This window comes from Zophobas morio, unplaced genomic scaffold (genome assembly GCF_036711695.1).
Source record: "Zophobas morio isolate AGI-343-1 ecotype UQ-CSIRO unplaced genomic scaffold, CSIRO_AGI_Zmor_V1 ptg000031l, whole genome shotgun sequence".
Classification (NCBI taxonomy): domain Eukaryota; kingdom Metazoa; phylum Arthropoda; class Insecta; order Coleoptera; family Tenebrionidae; genus Zophobas; species Zophobas morio.
In genome coordinates, this window is record NW_026972136.1 from 10,176,464 (window position 1) to 10,192,208 (window position 15,745).

At 33.0% G+C, this 15,745-nt stretch overlaps 1 protein-coding gene across 2 annotated transcripts in view; it reads right to left on the reverse strand.

Annotated features, from left to right (window-relative positions):
• LOC135139429 (uncharacterized) overlaps positions 1-15,745 on the reverse strand; it is a 229,932-nt gene that overhangs the window by 17,936 nt on the left and 196,251 nt on the right. For both annotated transcript variants that reach the window (XM_064069657.1, XM_064069656.1), the window contains exons 9-10: positions 15,091-15,299; positions 3,111-3,447 (exon numbers count right to left, since the gene is read on the reverse strand). In XM_064069657.1, coding sequence (XP_063925727.1) covers positions 3,111-3,447; positions 15,091-15,299 — 546 coding nt within the window. The remainder of the gene's footprint in view (positions 1-3,110; positions 3,448-15,090; positions 15,300-15,745) is intronic.

Below are 15,745 nucleotides of genomic sequence, written 5' to 3' on the forward strand. Positions count from 1 at the left end.
AGAAATCGCAAATTCAAAATTTTAAAAATTGCGAAAATTGAAGAATCAAATAACTCAAAAATCGAAAATTTGAAAAATCGAAATATCGAAAAATTGTAAAATCGAAAGCCGAAAATTTTATGATTTTCCCATTTCTCGTTTTTTGACTTTTCGATTTTTAGATTTTTAAATTTTCTGTTTGTCCACTTTTCGATTTTCATTTTTTTTTGGAAAGAGAAAAATCGAAAGATCGAAAACCTGAAAAATCTAAGATTTGAAATTTCCAAAAACTGAAAAATCGAAGAACTGAAAAATCGGAAAACCGAAAAATCGAAACATCGAAATATTCAAAAACGGAAACATCGGGAAATTGAAAAATCAAAACATTGAAAAATCGAGTGACGGAAAAATTGACAAGTCGAAAAATTAAAAAATTTAAAAATCTAAAAACAAAATCGAGAAATCGAAAATTCAAAATTTAAAAAATCGAGAAAATTTAAAAATCAAAAAACTCAAAAATTGAAAAATCGAAAAATCGGAAAACCGAGGCAGTGACATTTCGATTTCTTCTTCTTTTGATTTTCCCATTTCTGATTTTTGATTTTTAAAATTTTCAATTTTTCGACTTTTCGATTTTCATTTTTTTTGGAAACAGAAAAACTGAAACATCAAAAACCTAAAAAATCTAAGATTTGAAATTTCCAAAAACTGAAAAATGTGAAAGTCTAGAAATCGAAAAATCTCAAGTTTCAAAAATCGCGAAAATTGAAAAATGAGGAAAATTGAAGAATCAACAAACTCAAAAATTAAAAAATCGAAATATCGAAAAATTCAAAAGTGCAAACATCGGGAAATTGAAAAATCAAAACATTGAGAAATCGAGAAACGGAAAAGTCGAGTAGTCGAAAAATTGAAAATTCAAAAATCTAAAAAAAAAAAAACAAAAATCGAGAAATCGAAAATTCAAAATTTAAAAAATCGGAAAATTGAAGAATAAAAAAACTGAAAAATCGAAAGATCGAAAGATCGAAAAGCCGAAAAATCGGAAAACCGAGATATGCCATTTCGATTTCTTTTTGTTGTTCTTTCTTCTTCTTGTGATTTTCCCATTTCTCGATTGCTCGACTTTTCGATGTGTCGATTTTTTGATTTTTAAGATTTTCGATATTTCGACTCTTCGATTTTCAATTGAACAATTATAATCGAATTATCGAAAAGCCGAAAAATCGGAAAAGCGAGGAATCGAAAAATCGAAACATCTAAGTATTCAAAAACGGAAACATCAGGAAACTGAAAAATGGAAAAGTCGGGAAGTCGAAAAATTGAGAAATCGAAATAGACCAAAATCGAAAAGTCAAAAATTGAAAAATTGAAAAATCAATTTCTGGAATTATCGAGATTTGGATGATTCGATTTTTCGACTGTGTGGAAACACAAGGCACTAATACATAACAAAATAAAATAAAATAAAATAAATACAAATAAAAGAAAACATAAACGAAAGAAAATTTGTATCATAATTAGGAATAATATGCCAGAATTGTTTGTTTTACACTTTTGTTATTAAGCTTGACATGAAATATATCTAAGTTAACACCAAGACAATTGTATAGCCTAAAACATATTAAGAGCGGACAGTTATAGTGATGGAAAGTGTTAGGTACATTATAATAAAAAGTTATTGGTACTCTACAACTTAGTCGTGGAACATAAAATTGTACCTCAGTTAATAAATTAGCATGCTCCCTAAGAAAATAGTGGCTGGGTGGGCGGGGCTAATACTTCCTAAGATACGACTGATTTTGGCAAATCACATATCCTCTCTGAAAATAAAGGGCGGGTGGGGCTAATACTTGCTAAGATACGACTGATTTTGGCAAGTGATATACTCTTTAAGAAAATAGAGGGCGGGTGGGCGGGGCTAGTACTTGCTAAGATAAGACTGATTTTGGCAAATGATATACCCTCTAAGAAAATAAAGGGCGGGGGGTGGGGCTAGTACTTGTTAAGATAAGACTGATTTTGGCAAATAATTGGTGTACCTTCTAACAAGTAAATATTTCTAACAGATAGGGGTGAGAACTTTTTTGGTTTTCATTTTGTTTTATTTTTTAAAACTCCAACTAAAATTTGTCTAATCAATAATCATCTGCACCAACAATTTGATGACGTCAACATACTGCTTAGTAAATATTATTTAAATTCTATAAAATTACTAACTCTTTTACTTGTGGTTTATGGATCTGCTTTGATTCTTTCTAAGTAACGTTAGACCAGTTTTTCTAGCAGGCGCATCTTTTTTTGGGCCCAGAAAAATTGTAGGTCAGTCTTAAAATGTAAATCTCTTTTCTATTGAGTTTTTTTAACTTTTTTTTAAATCGTGGTCAAAATTATAATAAATCTTCGAGTTTCTTCTCAAAAAAATCAATATTTGGGATCAAGAAACTTAAATGATAGGTGCAATTGTCTCTACAATTAAATCACCTTCTTTCAAGATTTTAAAATGGTTTGCCAACATTTTTAATAGCATTGCTTTCAGGTAACCTCATTTTCCAGCCAACAATGTATCAAATCTATTAATCAAGTCAAGGAAGTTGTTCTACAAAACGTCTGTCAAATTTTAACACGAATAGAAGAGGAATAACAAAAACTTTATGATAATTTGTGTAAAATTCATGTATAAATTTCATTAGAAATCGGTAGATTTTTGATAACTGACAAGACCACCGCGAATTCTTCCATATAAAATGCATTGCTTAAGTGTTTAGAACGCTGCCAAGTCAAAGCGGAACGCACAATAGATAATTTAGAGCACACAGTCTGGTTTTAACAGATAAAAATAACATACATATTTGTTACCAATTTTGTAAATAATACTCCTCTTTTCAATCATCGTAATTAAATAACAGGTTGTTTATATTGTAACCAATTGCTGTTTATGTCATCAACAAACTAAATGAAATGTCGGATAACGGAAATATTATCCACGGAAAATTTTCATAGTTAATGCCAAAGCTCAAGCAAGACATTGCCCCAAATTTTTACAATGTCCTCGCCCGTACGGGATTTGCAATAAACAAAAAAAATTCTCCGCATTCGGCCAAGAATTTTTCATCTAGACCTATCCTCACCTGACATTTTCCGAGTTTTTGGCGATTTCACCGTCCGGGGGTTTCTGCCCAGGAAGCCATCCCATGTAATCCATGGAATTTCCATCGATCCACTTAAAATCAGAATGTGGTTCGGACCTCCCGCCGAGCCAGTAAAGAGCGCTAGTTCGGTATTCGACAGACTTTCGGATATTCGTTGTGATGAAACGCTCTTCTTCCGGGCTCAGGACCGACGCTAATTGACTTTTTTTGCCTCTGCATATTTCCTGGGCCGTCGGCCACGTCACTTCGGGGTAGCTCACGAAGAGGTAGCAGGAGTTGTTGAACATCTGAAGACGATCGTCCGAGCAATGGGATGCTTGAAATAAAAAATCTACTGTCAGTTTTAACGAGTTTTCGAAGGAAAAGAAACCGAAGTGCGTGCGCTGGAACCGGCGAATCAAAGTTTCAGCTCACGCAATAATATTCCGGCTGGGATACACCATCAATAACGCACGGAGTGAGCATAAAAAAGCAATTTTACAACAAGTCGCATTCTTAGCGTAAATGATACATCTTGATTTGAGGTTAGGCGGAAGTACGCGTCTTTAATATGGAACTAATCACGTAGAATTCCAAACAGGTCCCTATCTGGCGTAAAATAAATATAAATTATATTATAACAGTGTTACGAAGTTTCTGCAGGACCTTATAGCAAAAAACATATAGGCAAGTTAGAATTGACTCTGGATTTTTTGTATCCTAGTTCAATTATTGGACAGAACTTCCCTCGTTTTTGAAGTAGGTATAGGCAAACATCCAGTTTATTAGATAACAAATATACATATACCTAATACCCGTCACAAAGTAAAAAAAAAGTGAAGGAATCGAGTTTTATTACTTTATTTTTTCTGTAAAAACTCGAAGCGGATTCATGAACCGCAAGTACACATATATGAGATTTTTTTCCATCTGCCCGATATTTAAAAAGAAGTTATTACATTTGATAAGAATCGATCCCGTAATTCCGGTGATCATCTGTCGAATAAACATCGATACAGTCGACATGAAACATCGAAAAAACATGAAGGTAGCCATTCGCCGGCTAGGATATTTAAAAATTCTCAACTTCGCAATATTTAAAGATGGGGATATATAAAAATTGATGACTGTAAATATTATATTTCTTGAACATATGTATATTCTGATTACACAATGATTGCTGATGACACTGTGATTGTAAACAAATAATTTTTTTAATGATAAGATAAGATAAAGTGTGCAGAGAAAAAAAATTGTCAGGTGTGGGGTTCGAACCCACGCTCTCTTTCGAGAACCAGAGCTTAAATCTGGCGCCTTAGACCGCTCGGCCAACCTGACTATACGTAAAGCCTAGATTTGAAGGCTCAAAAACCAATACATTCAAAAGCGATAAGAACTTTGATTAGATAGTGAGTATGTTTCAGTGATAAGAAAACACAAACACATACTTCTTCCATGACGTTGGTAATATTCCAACTAAGTGTTTATCAATAATCACTTAACAGCACAAGTGAAAGAAAGATAGAAAATGAGAGATATAAAGAGACAACTCATACATAATTAAGTTAGGTTTTTACAATTTAAGACCCAAAATGATTCTTATACAGAGTGTTCAAAAAATGGTGCACAAACTCACCAATGTAATGTCTTAAAATGAAGAAATCTAAGAATAAAGACATGGTGTCTCCAGAATTAAAATGTCGTGAAATTTCGAAATTTGAACAACTTCTGATTTTTAAATTGTTTTTTCTGCATTTTATAAATGGTCCTGAACAACTTGTCATTGAGTTGGTGCGCCAGTTTTTGAACACCCTGTATATGCGTCTTCTTGGCATCAAAACAAGGGATAGACTATAAACCTGGAGTCAGATTAAATTTCTAGTTATATAGTTGACACACACAACTAACAGATGACAGACGTCAGACAACCGAAAACGGGGGACCTATTTTTACTATCTTTAGAGGTCATGGAACATGAAAAAACTATAACTCGTATTAGAATCCAGGATCTAGAACCCTAAATGCGTAAATATTAGAATACGTCAACGATCTTTTTCAATAATCCACGATAAATGCGTAACCCCCCACCACCAAACCGCTGAGACACCCTATATACGTCAATACACATGACGTTTGAAGCTTTTAACAAATTTTTAATACATTTTTTACTTAATCAGGTGTCGCGTTTTTCCGTGGTTTCTTCGAACTTTGACGTCAGTAAAGTTAATAAACGGAAAAATTATTTATAGCGTTGTGCCCCACAAAAACTCCCCACTGTGTACAGAAATACAGAGTTCAATTTCCATGTGTTTTTGTTGTACTTGGGTCTTTATCAAATTTTAATTATTGGTAACTAAAGTAAATGTTCTCCGTAGCAGAAAATAATTAATTAATTACCTACTAAGCTAGATCATTGCGGACAAGTAAATTTAACGTACTTTGCCCGAAAGTTAGTTATAATGCGGATGTGGAGGCACGGATTAGTTTGTTTATTTTCGAATTATATTCTGTTAAGTACCAACCTGTAGATAATTTTAAACATAAAGGAAGCTTGTAACAAGCCGAGTTCATTGGATGAGTTCGCACATTATGAGAGGAATTAAGAATTAACACCCCTGACTCGGGCAAAACCACCATAAAAGCAGAACGACTGCGTTAAAATGACAAAATTGTCGCCACGGAGAATATAAAATGTCGCAAGTATATAGTAGCGCTTTTATCGCACTTTTACAACATTTATTTATAATGTAGTAGCCAAAAGTGAAAAAAAAGACGATACAGCTTACTGGCCAAACTGAAACTATCGATTTTTCTACTTGATAAAAATTTTATTTGTAGACGCTGAAATATTTACGAGTCCGAGTAGCCGGAAAGCTTTCACGGTCCCTTGCACAATTTTGCTAATGCGGATCTGTATCGAACACTATTATAACGGAATTAATTGTCTGTTACACCCTTCCGATTAGTTTACCCACAGATTTACTACCTAGTAGAACTGGTTACTATTGGAATTTCACCGTGGGGAATATTATGGCGTGAATTTACTACAAATATCATAATCCAGATCAAGGCGTATTAGGCGATAAGGATTTTTGATAGTGTCGACTTCTAAACTGGTAATCACACGACATCTGAAGCCGGATTAGGGGTTGCTTATCGGTGTATAAATTTAGAAAATTGCTGGCTTGGCGGATCTTGAGATTGTAGTGTTGTTTACAAGCTGTGTAATGCGCAAATGTAAAAATCAATATGTATGAATGAAGAAAATGAATTCAACTACTGGTGTATCGAAATCATATTATAGTAAGGGTTTATTTTTAAAACAATATGTTCATGTCGTCTCGTTTCTTGATTCAAATACCTTCCTCCTGTGTAAATTACATTGCTAATTTCGAACTTTGGTAAATGGGAAGGAATTTAACCCTTTTCGTCAATCGGTTAAATAACCGAAATAATAACCTGCTTGAATCTGTCTATTGATGTTTCAATGAAACGGTCAACATTCCACGAGGAAATTAAGTTGTGGTGGATAAAAGCCATATAATTACTTTCCACGTTCCATTCGTTTAATCGGGATTTAAAACTGGTGCAAAAAGAAACGCAAAAATAGGGCTCATTCTACGTTGATTTATTTGCTTTAATAGATATCTGAAAAGGGAATATCACTTCACTCAACAATTCCATTAGTAATAATAGTAATAATTGTTTCCCAGGTAGAGTGGAAATAATATGAGAAGAACAGCTCGAATCATCACAATCTTTTACTTTTTACTTTTTTGCTTTAGAATCCAACCTTTCAAAGTTACGTTTCAACAAAGGAAGAAATTATAAGTACCTATGTAGTTTGTACATATTAAAAATCACCCTGTATTCTACTTACCGGTTACCGAATTCTCAAATAATAAGCAACTTTGGCTAGGGATGACTAGATACGCACACGGAGTGTATAAAAAACTCTTGGAGTTTTTATAATACATAATAATAACTTTAAATAAAAAACATAGTTTTTTCTTTCGGCGACAACTGTCAGCAACAAGTTCGTCCAGCTATTTGTATGCAAATTTCCAGTATTTTGAAGCACAACAAAAACTACATTAAGGCCAGTCCCCACGTTTGCCGCATGGGATTTTCAATACATATTCAAAATATAATATCTCCATTATTAATTTTAAATATGCCTTGTCCACAACTTTCTCTATGCATATATCGCACGGGCAGTTTTGTCAAAAAACAGTTTATCATTTTCTTTTTTAATTTCAGTAAAATTTTTGCATCACGTTTGAACTCGAGATCCCATTTATTTATGGAAATTTCGGAACGCGGTTTTCAACACCGTTTTCAGGTTACAAAACCATCGTACACATACATTGTCGACTTTTTTGTTGGAAATGAGATACGATAATAATAAACTCGATAATGTATTTGATACGATAGAATTTCATAACAATAGGTCTGACAATAACGAAGATGTTACATTTTGTTAAAATATATTGAAAATACTACGTGGCAAACGTGGGGATTGGCCTTAAGTATTTTTCAGCAAAACTGTAAACACTACAGTAGAAATTTCGATACGGACTGAGTTTTTGGGGTAATAAATTTGATCGGCGTTTTGCCATTTTCCTCATAATCCTAACGTATAGGTAATATTTCAAAGTTATTGATTCTGTAGGCTGGGAGATTATGCTGTAATAAAATTGTCAACAGACTAGAAATGTACGGAAAAAATTGAAAACGTTTATGTATGGAAACAATGTAAATTTATATGTACGTTATTTTTATAAATTTAGATTCTGTGGTGTAAACACAGGAAAACGATTTCAGATACAAGAGCTTTTTCCTTAGTAGTTTTTAAGATATTTGCATTTTATGGAAAAAAAGATTATATTTAAAATTCTAGGTCGCAGCATTTCTAAAATGGAGGTTTGGAATTTTGACAACACATTCTAGTTACTTTTGTATCGTTTTCTTAGGTTTTTTAAAGGGCAGATTACTTATTTTTATATACAGGATGGTTCTCTAAGCGCGTATCCTCGATATCTGATTAATTATTAGAAATAAAAAAAGTCATACAGGACCAAAAATGGCGCACTAACTCTATGACACGTTGTTAAGGACTGTTTATTACTGCATCTTCCTGTATTTTTTGTTCTTTTTTCAATATGTTGCTTAAAAAAGGAAAAAACACAATAATTAGCAACTTTAAAGATAGAAAATACTTAACAAAAGTGAAAGAGAACAAAAAAAACAGAATAAGATACAGTAATAATATATAGGGTGTTCTGTTTGAAAAGACTTAAATATCGATATTTCAACATAGTATTTTTTTTATAAACGCTTTGTATACTAGAAGTTAATTTTATTTAGTCCAGAACAAACCGCGTACGCTCATTTATCTCTCTACAAAATATTGTAACAGATTTTAAAAACAACCCTATTTCGATGTATTTTTTGTGAACACTTACATTGCTAAAACTATTAATAAGAAAATTGGGATCACGTGGCAACGTCGCTTCGGATTTTCAAAAATAAAGTGTAATTATAAAGCCTAGGGAGAGGTCTATCAGAATATGTAAAAACACTGTTCAGTCGAAACTAATTTTTGTGTATGATCTTCACGGAAACGTCTAACTGTAGTATTTAAATTGTTTCGTATATATTTTTTAATAATTAACGAGATATCTAGGAGCAATTGCTTACTGGCTCACCCTGTATATTTATAATATTGAACTTGCCCTTTAGTGCAGTATCTTCTAATACAGGATTTGCTGGAGTTTAGTCCAGTCAAAAAAAGTCGATTAGGATGAATCTTAACAAATTCGGAATCAAGACAAAATTTACTTGGGGATAAGTCCAAAAATTTTATAAAATACAGGGTCTCCGATTTGTAAAATATAGACAATTGACAATTTGCAAAATTTAATAGATCTATATAGATCAGTTAAAAATACTGTTTAGTTTAAAAATATGTACAACTATGGTGTGTAAAATTACATTTTTAAATAAAAAAAAAACTATGTATCTGAAAATATTACATAGGTCAAATGAATTTATGATGTTAGACTTTAATTGTCGTCTGCATTTCTAATGAATCAATTTAAAATTGTGCTACGTGTTCTCATCCGAACACTTTTCTTTATTTAACTAGATAGTAGTGCAACATATTCGTTTACACGCAAGAGTTTTAAAGTGATCACATTCGTTGGGATTAAAAGATTCTTTAGAATGATCGAGGCCGAACTTTATAAAATCCTTTGGTCTTTGTTTAATTGTGCTAAGTTTTCCCATTCGAACACTCTTTTTTATTTAACTAAGTAGATGTTTAAGTTGACTTTAATTTTTATAAATGTCAATTATATACAACAGTATATAAGTATACTAATTAAGCACATGCGTTTTTCGCCACACTTTCTTCTATCAAAAGAGCGACGCCAACTTGATGACTTTTTTAACTGAACATCCGTTGTGATTTAACTCTGTATTCTATAATCCGGTGGTAGTATCAGCCGCAGTAGAAGGGGGGAGGCTTCAGATAAATATTGTGTTTGGTCGAATTTTTCCATTTGCTGCCTTAAAGGAAGAACGATAGGTAGAAATGTTGTGATCTAAAACATCTCGCATCAGTTGAATAATGTCCAATCGATTTCCGCAGACTCAGACACCTGGTTTGTTAATCAGCTATTCCATTATCAATGTGCTGAGCAACAATGCCCACAGTAGAGTACTTTCATTACACATTATTGCATTCTGCTGTGGGGTCTAAATAGTTTTATTTTTATTCTGCAAGCTTCACAGTGGTGGCTACAACTAGAGTTTTTTGCAGTGGAGTTAGGTAATGAGATGGCTCACATGCACTTTTCCTCATAACTTTCAATAACTAAAAATCTTTGTGTCTTTCTTCAAACAATAACAATTGACCAGTTGGGGCGACCTCTGGTGGTAAAATTGTGTGTGGAAACGACTAGGTTGCACTACTACAAAGTTAAATAAAGAAAAGGAGTGTTCGGATGAGAAGTCAGAGCAAAATTTTAAATTTAATCATTAGGAATACTAATCTTGCGCCATCAGACTACTGGGACACCTACATTTCAAAAAAAATTGGCATTTTTACTTCCCGAGTGTAAGCGAAAGGAGTATTGTAGACATCGTTCACTGTAAAGTCAACACAGCTGTAAAGCTGCATAGAAGCACATAATCGGTCGGGCCCAGTCCACTTTCAAATTTAAGGGGTGGACGCACCCTCAGAGGCGTCCGTCATCGTTTCTTTGTCTAACTGCGTAAGGGTACCTGTTTAGGTTAGTGCCTACTAGATTCATTCGCATTCCTGCTAGCGTGTTGACAAGTTCACTTAAGTTTATGTTTCCCTGTGTTATTGTTGGCGATTTAAAAAAATAATTTTAAAAAACCACCTCTTTCTGAAGTGTGCATGTTACGTTACTGACTAACAGTCCGTTGTCAGATTCTGATGACTCACCATGTTGAACTTAAAATAATCAATCTCTAATCGAGTCCATTGGACGAATGGCCACTTTTATGTTTTCTCGACGTTTCATGACCCCTATAGTACGAAAAAAGTAGTCTCCCGTTTCCGTCTGTCAGTCTGTTTGTCTGTCTGTATATATTTTTATTAGACACGTAATTTCCAAAACTGCTGGTCCAATTGTTGTCAAATTTTGTATGTATATTCGAAATAACATGTAGATGATTAAACACTAACCAAAATTTGGCTAATAATCCTCACCAACAATTTGATGACGTCATTTCAATTAATGGTATTTTAAAATGATTTGAATGTTATACACAAATATACTCGTTCAAATTTTCGTAGAAAAACTTGCAAGGCATAATAACGTTTTATCCCTTACACGTTTTGTACGTCTCCGTGGCGCAGATGTATTGGAGATAATGGCGACCTGCGGTACTGTGATTGTGGTTTAATGCCCTTTTCTTTTTTTTTCTTGCATTGGTGTGACTACTTTATTGTTCAATTTAAGAAAGAGTTACCCCATTTTCTCGAAAATGTGAAGAATACGCACGTCTCTATATAATAATGATAAAATAAGAATTTTAATATTCAGAACATTTTGTTCGATTGTGGTTGAATTAATAATTTTAGTCCTGTTTTGAGAAAACAAACTCATTCAAATGAAACTAACTTCTATGTGACATTCTTTCGATGTATAAACATAAATAAACACTTGAGCTTCAGATTGCTATTATTACTGCTAAAGGACAAGGGGTGTTATTTATGCCTCTGGTTTTTACTTTACAGTGGTTATCACAAAACGAAAATCGTAAAATCAAATTTTATAATTTTTTTAAAGAACTGGATTTGTCGGATTATATGTATAGCCTTCGACCAATTTTTACTTCCCGAGCGTAAGCAAAGGAAGTATTGTAATCGAGTCCGTCGGCCGACTCTCTATTTTTACGTTTTCTCGATCTTTCATGACCCCTAGAAGACGAAGAAATAGGTCTCCCATTTCCGTCTGTCTGTCCGTCCGTCTGTCCGTCTGTCCGTCTGTTGTCCCGGATTTTTATTAGACAGATAATCTCCGAAAGTACTCGACCGATTATTGTGAAATTTTGTACTTATATTAAGAATATCATGTAGATGGTAAAACGCTAACCAAAATTTGTCCAATCATCCCCACCACTAATGCGATGACGTCACTTCACAATTGTACATAGTAAATGGGTTTTCAATTGTATAAAATAACATAGTCCTACACATGTAGTTTACAACTCTGAATCGACTTTTCACCCGAAACGTCCAGATTTTTGGAAAAAAAATCAAAATTATAAAACAACATTTTGAAATTTAATTTTTAATCTGCTAACCAGAATGCTTTGAAATGTTGCAGATGTTTTAAGGCTATAAAGAGCATCATAAATCTTTAGTCAAAAAATATTTGCTTATCCCCTCCAAAAACTTTATGACGTCAGCTCAAAAGTTTGTGGAATAAATCATATCTAAAATGTACAAAATATGATGAGCCTGTACTTGTGATCTATCACTCCATTCATATTTTTTGGATTTGCATATACAGGGTGACTCAAAAAAATTAATGAATGCGTAAATATATTTTATTGATTTAATCAGGAACTACAAAACCGAATGCTCCGAAATCTTGCAGATGTTTTAAGGTCATAAAGAGCATAATAAATGTTTAGTCAAAATATATTTGCTTATCCCCTCCAAAAACTTGATGACGTCAGCTCGAAAGTTTGCCGAATAAATCATATCTAAAATGTACAAAATATGATGAGCCTGTACTTGTAATTTATCACTCCATTCATATTTTTTGGATTTGCATATACAGAGTGACTCAAAAAAATTAATGAATGCGTAAATATATTTTATTGATTTAATCAGGAACTACAAAACGGAATGCTCTGACATCTTGCAGATGTTTTAAGGTTATAAAGGGCATAATAAATGTTTAGTCAAAATATATTTGCTTATCCCCTCCAAAAACTTGATGACGTCAGCTCGAAAATTTGCCGAATAAATCATATCTAGAATGTACAAAATATGATCAGTCTGTACTTGTGATCTATCACTCCATTCGTATTTTTTGGATTTGCATATACAGGGTGATTCAAGAAAATAAATGAAAGCGTAAATTTATTTTACTGATTTACTCAGGAACTACAAAAGCGAATGCTTCGAAATCTTGAAGACATTTTAAAATTATCATAAGCATGGTAAATTTTTGATCAAAACGTATTTGGTCGTCCCCCCTAAAAAATTTATGATGTCACCACAAAATTTTGCTGAAAAAATCCTATCTAAAATGTACAAAATATGGTGAGTCTCTTCTTGTGATTTATCATTCCATTCAAATTTTTTCGATTTGCATATACAGGGTGACTCAAAAAAATTAATGAAGGCGTGAATTTATTTTATCGATTTAATCAGGAATTACAAAACCGAATGCTTTGAAATCTTGGGAATATTTTAAAGTTATTATAAGCATGGTAAACTTTTGTTCAAAATGTATTTGTTCATCCCTCCTAAAAAAATTGATGACGTCACCCTTAAATTTTGCTGAATAAATCCTATCTAAAATGCAAAAAATATGATGAGTTTGTACTTGTGATTTATCATTCCATTCATATTTTTTAGATTTTCTTAAGAGGTGGTTCAAAAAAATTAATGAAGTCAATTTATTTTATTGATTAAATTAAAGGCAACACTTATTATTAGTATTACACCCCAACCAACCCAATTTGGTAGACACAAAATTTGTTAAAGGAAAAACTCGGTTGAAACATAAGGGTAGCACGCTTATTTACATCGACTTTAACATTACAGACCTGCATTTGTTTTATGCGTTCACTTGATTCCGCGAATGTGAAATAGACATGTTTATAATCAACCAATTGTGAATTTCACCGTCAAGAATTAAAATAAAACCCAATGTTTTATATAATAAGCGGAAGTCGAAGCAATAAAACCGACGGTCGTTTTGTTTACATTTTCTCTGTTTGGCTCTCACGTATGCTGTTACGCCTGTCATCTTAAATTAAGAATGTTTATACATACACGATTTTCAGTTGCCTCTGATACGTAGGTATACGTGAGTAAATTGTTTCGTTATTTTATTGATTATTACAAATCAATATTCAAACGACCCAATTCATTTTCCCGAAAATTTGAGAATATAATAATTTTATTCTTAGTATTATACTACATCTATCCCAACTGATATACGTGTCCTTGCAAAAATGTTGATGACGTCATCGCAATTTTTTTTTAAATTCCCACTACAAAAATGTAGTGAGAAAAAAAACACAATAGGCATGCAGTCGTCAAGTTTCCGACAGCGAGGGAAGTACTGTCTAAACTCTTTAGACCAATTTTTTATTGTTTAAATTAAGAACCTCATTTTTTAGATTTGCTGGGTCATTAAAAAAAAAATTAATGAATCGGTCAATTTATTTTATTGAATAAATCAACATTATTGTCTTATTGTAAACATGGTAAATTGTTAATCAAAATCTATCTGTTTATTCCCTACAAAAAATTGCCGAATAAATTCTACTCAAAATGTGCAAAATATGATGAGTTTTTATCATAGCGTTAATATTTTTTAGATTTGCTTAAACAGAACGTGTCTCGAAAAAATTAATGAATGTGTCAATTTATTTTATTGATTAAATTAGGAACGGTTCACTCCATTTTCCCAGAAAATTTTGGGAATACAATATTGTTATTTTTATTATTACTCTGCACCAATCCATGTTGATGACGTCATCAGAAAATTGTGTAAAGAAAAAACTGGATATGTTTTCAGGAGCGAGGGAAGTTTGGTCGAAACAACTTTGGACCAATTTTTTTCTACAGCTGTTTCAAAAATTTTATTATTTTCAAAATTTGTTCATAAGAAAAACATGTGTCAGATCATATGATACAATTTTCATCTAAGTAGTGTACGTAAATTGTTCGAATTACTGCATTTTTTTGCAGTACGTTGGAATTTAGTCGGAAAACAACGACATTAAAAAAAATGAGCATGAGGCAAGTCCATTTTAAAAAGCAAAATATCTCTTTATTTTCCAACGTTAAAACGAAATTTTTTTTAGGACTTGTTTAGTTCGAGTTATCTTTCGCGTTACCATGTCTATTTTACTACCCACGGTACAACCGTATCAAAAATATCCTGAAAATAAAACCAACTCTTATTAACCACACTCAATTTTCGCTGCTTATCTAGACCACAGCCGCCTACCCAACGACTGCCCGTATTTCAGGTAGAAAATTTATCAATTCGTTTCCAAGACAGCGAAAAATTAATTTTATTTGTCGTTCCGATTCAACAAAATATTGGAACCCCACGCAAATAATTTTTCATTTGTAAGTCAAAGCCCCGGCATGTTTTATCTCGATCAGCCGGCAGAAATCCTCTTTCCTTTTTCTTTCCTTCGCGTCGGTCATATTTTCCCACCTATTTGCTAGAAAAATGCGCCAGCTTACCACTTTCCATCGAGACGCGTGCCTTGTACCCGCCGAAATGATGGGAGTAATCTGAGCTGAATTTTAATTTCAGCTTCGACCTGTTACTGACGTGTCGAAGCAGTTTCAATTTGGAACTCCAGTCGCCGCACAGACGCCTCGACGAGCTCGAATTTATCGTCGCGCTCATGTTGTTATTTTCCAAAATCTCCAGATAGTCGTAGCTGCATCTGGAAAGACAAAATCACGAACTGTTAATATGGAAATGAGGCTAAATATGTGCAGGAGATAAGGCGAGCTTTTCACACGTCATCGATCGCGCGCTTTAATGTCTCGCCTCTTGCGCCTAATTTGCATGAAAGTATCCTTTGTATAATTTTTTCGGGAATGCGAGCCGTCGCTCGAGAAAATGGACAAGACGAGATGAATAAAAAGAACGATTATTGCAAATGGACATTGGAAGGCTGCTGAATGGATGCAAGACATAAATCACTTTTTAAAAATAAGTTGCTTGCAGGGTTTGATGAATTTCTTTTTAAATTAAAATTCGACGAAAATTGGTATCGGTCATATATCTTCTGTAACTGACAAAACCAAGACCATTTTTTTTCGGTAGAGTTCGAAAGCATCGATAGCATTAACTGACGTTTTACGAAATGATAAATTGTTGTGTATG